The sequence below is a fragment of the Salvia hispanica genome, chromosome 3, assembly GCF_029641045.1.
Source record: "Salvia hispanica isolate PSC_SH4W2 chromosome 3, Shi_PSC_v1, whole genome shotgun sequence".
Taxonomy (NCBI): domain Eukaryota; kingdom Viridiplantae; phylum Streptophyta; class Magnoliopsida; order Lamiales; family Lamiaceae; genus Salvia; species Salvia hispanica.
The window spans coordinates 26,093,281-26,101,053 of record NC_142694.1 but is presented as its reverse complement, the minus strand read 5'-3'; the positions used below and the strand labels follow the sequence as shown (position 1 = coordinate 26,101,053).

Sequence of the window (7,773 nt, the reverse complement as noted above, 5' to 3'; positions counted from 1 at the left end):
TGGATCAAATTAAAATCAATTCTTATATTAAAACTAATGCCAAATTTGAGTCCTTATATTAACGCAATGTCGTAGCGCAATTTAGACAATGGACTCGATAAGTTGTTATAATTTTGTAGATTTTTCTAATCTTTGATGTCATATGTCATTTTTAGTGACATTTATTATTTGAATACATATGATCCATTGATAACTAATCTTTAATGGCTAACTACAATTAATTTATAATCATAAGATTTGTAAAGATCCAGTGGTTTATAAATTATCATGTGTAATTTCGTTTTATTATTATTTAAATTTAAAAAGATAAAAAGCCTACCCAAATTAGAATTTTGGATCAAAATGTCAATATATCGTATTAAACATATCAATACGATTCATTGAATATATCAAAACAATTTAACATTAACATTGTATATGCATTATGTTGACATATTATGATAGCTATATTGACATTAAGTTGCTTATTGAAAATTATGAAAATTCAAGATTTTTTTTTCAAATTTTGACATTGGAACATATGCAAGTGAAATCTCGTTAGAATCCTTATAAAATTATCTTTAATTTGATATATGTTGTCTAAAAAAGTAAATTAAATTGAGATAGACATGCCTTTTGAAACAGATAACTCTAGCAATAGACATATATACGAGCATCTCCAAGGGAAAAGGTAAAGGTAAAGTTAAATAACTATCATATTTACCTCTTCTTCGTAAAGTTTCATGCTCCAACTGAAAAGTGTACTTGGGGAGGTATTATACCTTCTTTCATTTTGAGAAGGTATCTTTACATCTTCTTGATAGAAAAAGGTAAAAAGTTAGTTATTTTTGTTTGACATTTTAATTTATCTTCTTTTCTTGGAGTCTATTACTTTTTATGAAGGTATAATAATCTTTTTGAGAAGGTAAATGAGAAATATACTTTTTTCTCTTGGAAATGCTCGGATAAATGGGAAGATTAAGCTCTAAGTTTGTTATATTTAGCAATTAAGCTCTACATGATGTACGCGATCAATCCATATGATGTATTAGTAGTATGAATGCTCATTTTGGTGATGTACGCGATCAATACATATAATGACAACAGAGCATATCTTATGTCATAAGCTTGAGAGGATAATTATTTTGGACATAACGTGAATTTTTATTAGTATAACATCACCGCAGATGCACTTTGGGAATACATAAGTTTCCCAGAGTGGAGCAGTTGTAGTAAGTAATTAAAAAAACAGAACATATAATGTGTGCCTCATCCCAAAGTCTAGTATACGTAGAATGTTTAGTTGTTGTTGGGCCAGAACTGAGCCTGGAGGTAATCGATGATGTTCTTCTCAACTTGGAAGGCCTTGGCCAACACATCAGGGTTGATTGGGGGGTCTGACCCAAACACCGCGTTGGCAATGGTAATGACGCCCGGATTCTGGCTGCCGAAGCCAGCAAAAGCAACAGCGTTGGTCTTGCCGACGTTGATCTGGAAGTGGATGAGGCCTTGTGGGAAGACGAAGACATCTCCGGCTTTCAAGTACTTGGTGAAGAGCTTGTTCCTCTGGTTAGCATTAGCGGGATTGGAAGTGACGAATCCCACATAGAGTGCCACTTCCAACAATAGGAAGGCTTCCGTTGCACGAGGGTGGGTGTGGGGTGGGTTTAAGCCGTAGGGGGCGAAGTCGAGCCGGGCCAAAGACACGCCGAGTGTGTTGAGGCCTGGAAGCTGATTAACGTTGACTGCGGTCACGGCTGAGCCGAGCTGATTTGATGTGTTTCCTGGAATGTTGAGACCCTGGAATAGGAAATCCTCCGCAACCACCAAGTTGGGGTCTTTGCAAAACTTCCCATTCACAAAAACTACATACAAAAAATTTATTACTATATGAATACTAGAATAAGAATATTATAATTTTAATATTCGTAAGTTAGATTACCATCAGCCTTGTTATCAGGAAGAGCAACACAGAAATCCTGAAGAGGGTTGGGATCTGCTGCATATGCGATTGAAGCGCACGACAACAGAACAGCAATGGCGCACAAACCCATCTTCATTTTGATTACTTGCTATATATGTGAGTGTGCTTTGTTTCTTTTTTTTGTTTGAGCTGTGCTGTGATGGATAACTGAGCATGAGAAACAATCTATTTATAGGAGAAAAATAGAAGCCTTCTACTATAATACTCATCACATTTAATTTCAAGTCGATACCATCAACATACGTTTTGCCTTCCAAGTGCTAATTAGCTTCCTGTTATTTCATAATCATACCTAATACATTTCTAGACTTGTTGAACACAAAACTATGCATGCAGGTTCTATATTTTCTATCCAGTAAACGTTAAGAACCTGCTACTTTGGCTTGACAACTTAATTTTGAGGTACTTTTGTTAGTTTTGTGAATTACTGCTATAGACCTACCATGGAGTACAACTTTACACCACATCAAGTAAGAGACAGAGGCATTAGCATATGATTATTAGTGTTGCGCGATTTCTCCAAAAGGGAACCTAAAATAGACAATCACCAACCTTAACACTCTCTCTCAGCTTCTCCTCCTTTGTCGTGCTGCTGCCTCGCTTCTGAAAATATGTCAATCAAACTCTCCTGCTCTTTAATTAGCTCCTCGTGTTTTTTTGCTGCCTCCTCTAGCTGTTGAATGATAATTAATGGTGATGCATCAACCCAAAGTAGAAATGCACTATATACAACCCACACTATAAATCACAGCTTAACGCGCTGTTATTTAAGAGCCCACGGGATTTTACAAGTGACAGAAGTGACCAATTATTTTGCAATCAACCTTACAGGATCATAAACAAATAAATCATGCAATAACATATCAACAAGGTATTAATAGGAAAATATAGTGATGACAACCAAATATCAATGAACACAACCTGAGCTTCGGAGAGATTTGGATCTTTCTTTTTCTTTTTGCAAACTATGCAGCAAATCAAGGCACCTCTCTGATTCACTTGGATTTTACATGATTTTAGAGGGTAGTTTTACTTGGTTTTGATCATATATTGTGTACTTTGAGACATGGTTATAGCTACTTCTTTATTATGTTGGTATTTTGACCATTTTGTGAAGAATGTGTAGAAAAATGTACAAAATATGTGGATGTGCAACTGCTCAATGTTCGAGACAGCTTATCTGGAGATTTTGAAGTCCGATTCGCATGTAATGCATACCATTCTCTTCGTCTTCGAAAGAGCTTCGCGTGGATATCTTACACGTCTCAATCGGAGTTCGGTAGAAGAAGTTATGGCCGTTTTACCAAGACTGCGCAGTGCAGTGACATTGCTGGCGGGTCGCCAGGTTCGTTTGCACTGCACTGCGCAGTCTTGGTAAAACGGCCATAACTTCTTCTACCGAACTCCGATTGAGACGTGTAAGATATCCACGCGAAGCTCTTTCGAAGACGAAGAGAATGGTATGCATTACATGCGAATCGGACTTCAAAATCTCCAGATAAGCTGTCTCGAACATTGAGCAGTTGCACATCCACATATTTTGTACATTTTTCTACACATTCTTCACAAAATGGTCAAAATACCAACATAATAAAGAAGTAGCTATAACCATGTCTCAAAGTACACAATATATGATCAAAACCAAGTAAAACTACCCTCTAAAATCATGTAAAATCCAAGTGAATCAACTCCCCCAAACTTAAACAATTGCAAGTCCTCGAGCAATGAAGAAAAAGAACTAGAAGAAACTTGGATTCAAAAGAGGTTTAGACATCATCATCGTCTCAAAGAATACGGAATAAAGGAGCATATCACAATACAAATTCCATCAAGTCAAGCCGTCGAATGCACTTTTACTACTAACTCGTATATCACCTTGGATTCATGCTTCACTCGGGATGTATATATGTGTGTATATTCACCTCACTCAAAGTGTATAAGATATAAAGTAACACTCAAATCAATCAAAAATGCATGGTTTACCATAGGTTTGCTCAATGTCTAACCTCTCTTCTACTTCGTGTGACAATAAATCTAGAGTCCGAAAGGTCTTTTGTTTAGGTTATAATGTAGGCTCTTTGGTAAGGTAGGGTATATTTGGCTAAAGTGACTAAATTCCCAAAAAGATAAAATCCCAAGAAATTGCACAATCCACTTTCAACTTCAACCATTCGCCAAAACACTTTTCCACAATAACTAGACTCTGTCTAATTTCTTCCCAACTTCCGAAGGCCTTGAATTATTCTCTATATACTATATATATTTTTTTCCTTTTTCTTTTCCATTTTTTTTCTTTTGTTCTTTCTTTTCTTTTCTCTTTTTTTTTTCTAAGTACAACCAATTTTCAACTTGATAAGCTAAACACGACCAATTTCTTTCAACAACTAAACTCTCCAAATTCTTCTTTTCATAGCTCAACAATTCTAGAGTCTAGGATTCCCAACCCACTTGATTAGCTTGACAAAAGAAAAGGCAATAGGCTCAAACTTGGCTATCAAGGGTATTATTATATAATAAGGTTAGTGTTTAGGTAAAAAATGAGGCTAACAACAATGGCCTAACATCTTCCCCTATCTTTAAGGTCACTATGTAAACTCAAGAAGACAAGGAGCAAGTTCTAGAAACACATACACAATTGATGATAAATCACACATGAAAGAATTAAAAGCTCAAGTCTCACTGGGCAAATAGCATGAATCAAGGCAAACAAGCAATTCGTTACTTATGCATCCTATTACTCAAACTCTCAAGTCAATGGTCAAGTGATAGCTCAAAGTGGAAGGTTCTTTTATCATAGACGACTAGTCTTCACCCAAATTACTACCAAGTTTTTCAATTCAATTTCAATTTTTTTTTTCAATAAATCCCAACCAATCAAAGCAAAAATTCATGGAGTTCTAACAAAAATAATTCTATCCTAAAAAAAATAAAGCAACAAAAAGCAATAAGATACGTACCTCGTTAGTGTCCCTATCCACCATATCATCCCCCCAAACTTATTCAAAGCTAAGCAAAGAATAAGTTTGAAAAGTTGGTGGAGAAGGGAGACTTACATGGTAAGCAAGCAACAAAAAAAAAAAAAAACACACCAAAAACAAAATTAAAAGTTACCTACTAGGGGTTACCTCCCCTACAGTGCCTTTGGTTATCGTCGTTGGCTCGACGTCCTCCATGAGCTGCATCATGTCACGCCATAAATGGTGGTGTTGGATTTTCTATCAATCTTGGACGCATATGATCTAGCCAATCTCTTCTTCCACCAAGTAGTTTTCAAAGCTCCATCACAAATTTTGGTTTCCACTTTGGGTGAATTTGCAGCTTTTGTTTTCTTCTCCTTCACTTTAGGATTTGATGCAGTCTCTTCTTTAGAAAGTGATCCACTACATGAACCAAACATCCACCGCGGCAATGAAAAATCTCCCAATGTGGACTCAATTGCTTGTGTCTTTTGGACCTCTGCAACATACACCGCTTTGCACTCCATCTTCATAACAAGTTCCTCATCTTCACGAGTCTTCATAGCATTATAGATAGACAAAATGTGTGGTTTGTTTCCCATACGAAGAGTGAGCTCTCCCTTTGCTATATCTATCAATGCTTTTCCCGTTGCTAGGAATGGGCGCCCTAGGATAAGCGGCACATTCACGTCTTCCTCCATATCCAACACTACAAAATCGACGGGAAATATGAAGTCGTGTACCTTCACCAGAACATCCTCAACAATTCCTTTAGGATAGGTGACTGATCTATCTGCCATCTGGAGTGTGATTGTAGTCGGCTTGAGAGTGCCGATCTTCATCTTTCTGAAAAATGATAATGGCATCAAATTTATGCTCGCCCCCAGATCACACAGTGCCTTTGTCTGTCTGTCATTTCCAATGACGCATGAGATATTGAAACTCCCAGGATCTTTAAGCTTGGCAGGTAGCTTCTTTTGAATTATCGCACTACAGTTTTCAGATATGTTCACCGTCTCATAATCAATCCACTTCTTCTTCTTGGAGAGCACATCTTTTAGGAACTTTGCATACGTAGGCATCTCTTGCAGAGCTTCCACCAATGGTATATTAATGTGCACCTTCCTAAAAATATCGAGAAATTTGGAGAATTGCTCATCCAACTTCTTCTCCTTCACCGCAAATGGGAAGGGCACTCTAACTGTCGTAGGAATGGAGGGAGAGGGCAGCTTTTCTGGCATTGCGTCTTTCTTGGTCTGAATGTCCACCTTATTCTTTCCCTTGGAATTCTCTTCTGCTCTGACATCTTCCTCTGGAGTACTCTTCTTTTCCTCTACAGGCATGGAAGGTCCTTCATAGCTTTTACCACATCTCAAGTGTATGGCCTTGCAATCTTTGGGATTGTTTATGGTCTGTGCTGGAAATTGGCCCGATTGATGTTGGCCTCCCACAGCTTGAGAGATCTGACTTATCTGATTGTCAATGCTCTTCATGTGTACATTCAAGCTTTGCACGTCATTCTCAACTTTTCCCAGCCTTTGATTAGTAATCTCCATATACTTGTCAGTTTTCTCCATGTACTTGGTAGTCTGAATCATGAATGCTGCCAAGATATCTTCTGTAGTAGGCTTCTTCTGCCCATCGACCATTCCATTAGCTACTGTGAATCCCGGTGGTGGTTGTAAAACATTGTTAGGATTCCCATAGGAAAGATTGGGATGCACCTTGTTACCATAGTGGTTATAGTTACCACCCCCTTGGTTGGGGCGATAGTTGTTGAAGTTCATGTTATTCCCTCCTTGGTGCACATAGTTGACACCTTCAACTCCTCCTTGGATCTCTGGCCCTGACTGTTTCATCTCCATAATTCCCAATTGTGTGGTCAAGAGATCAAACTGCTTTGACATTCTATCTATTCTATCATCTTCTGTAGCAGAGGACACCCTGTATGACTTGTTTCTTTCATTATTCCACCCTTCATCAGTGGAAGCTACTCTCTCAATCACTTGCATGGCATCATTCTCTCCTAATTGAAGGAGTGCTCCTCCTGCGCTCCAATTCAGTTCACGCATTGCCTCTGGAGTACATCCCCTGTAAAAAGTTATGACTTGGTGTCCCGGGCTTAGACCATGTTTGGGGCATCTTTTCAGCAGTGTCTTGAATCTAGCCCATGCTTCTCGGATTGTCTCATGAGGCTTCATCTTAAACTGAATTATCTCTGCTTGCCTCCTTAGAACTTCACTTGTGGGAAATACTTCTCCAAAAATAAGTCTACCATGGCATCCCACGTTTTAACAGATCCTGACCCCATGCTGTCGTACCAGTCTCTAGCATCATCTCTCAAGGAAAATGGAAATAGCCTTAATCTGATTTGTTCATCTCTCACCCCATTAAGCTTCACCGTGTTACTGATCTGAATAAACTTAGTAAGATGCTTGTTGGGATCTTCATTGGCCTTCCCCGCGAAAGCATTAGCCTCAGCCATATTTAGCAATCCTGGCTTGAGCTCAAAATGATTGGCATCGATCCCATCGTTGCCAATTGGTGGGTCCTCTACCCCTCTGTAAGCGTACATGTTTTGCACTGGCACCATGGCTTGTTGTCCCTCTTTTTCTTTCAGCTGTTTCACCACATCTGCAAGTTGTAATTGGAGTTGTTGGACTACCGGATCTGGATGTGGTATATTGTTCTCTTCGTTGTCCGCCATTGTTACTGCAACAGGAGCAGGCGGTTCTCCCTTAAGAGGCGAAAGTGATCGCCTTTGGTTGAGCCTTCTCTGAGCGTTTCTCCTTCGGTTGGATGCTTCGATCTCAGGATCAAATAACTTTAATGGTTGCCCCTTAGAGCGAGTGA

At 38.5% G+C, this 7,773-nt stretch overlaps 2 protein-coding genes across 2 annotated transcripts; both read right to left on the bottom strand.

Moving 5' to 3' along the window:
- Positions 1-1,119: 1,119 nt before the first annotated feature.
- Positions 1,120-2,097, bottom strand: LOC125215794 (putative germin-like protein 2-1). The gene is made up of 2 exons (XM_048117343.2): positions 1,922-2,097; positions 1,120-1,844 (listed from the first exon to the last, which is right to left on the bottom strand). Exons 1-2 carry the CDS (start codon positions 2,037-2,039, stop codon positions 1,279-1,281), a joined length of 684 nt encoding a protein of 227 aa, XP_047973300.1. The 5' UTR covers positions 2,040-2,097; the 3' UTR covers positions 1,120-1,278.
- Positions 2,098-5,144: 3,047 nt separating this feature from the next.
- Positions 5,145-7,121, bottom strand: LOC148930452 (uncharacterized). The gene has a single exon (XM_089066477.1). The coding sequence runs from the start codon at positions 7,119-7,121 to the stop codon at positions 5,145-5,147; it is 1,977 nt and encodes a 658-aa protein (XP_088922603.1).
- Positions 7,122-7,773: the final 652 nt, after the last annotated feature.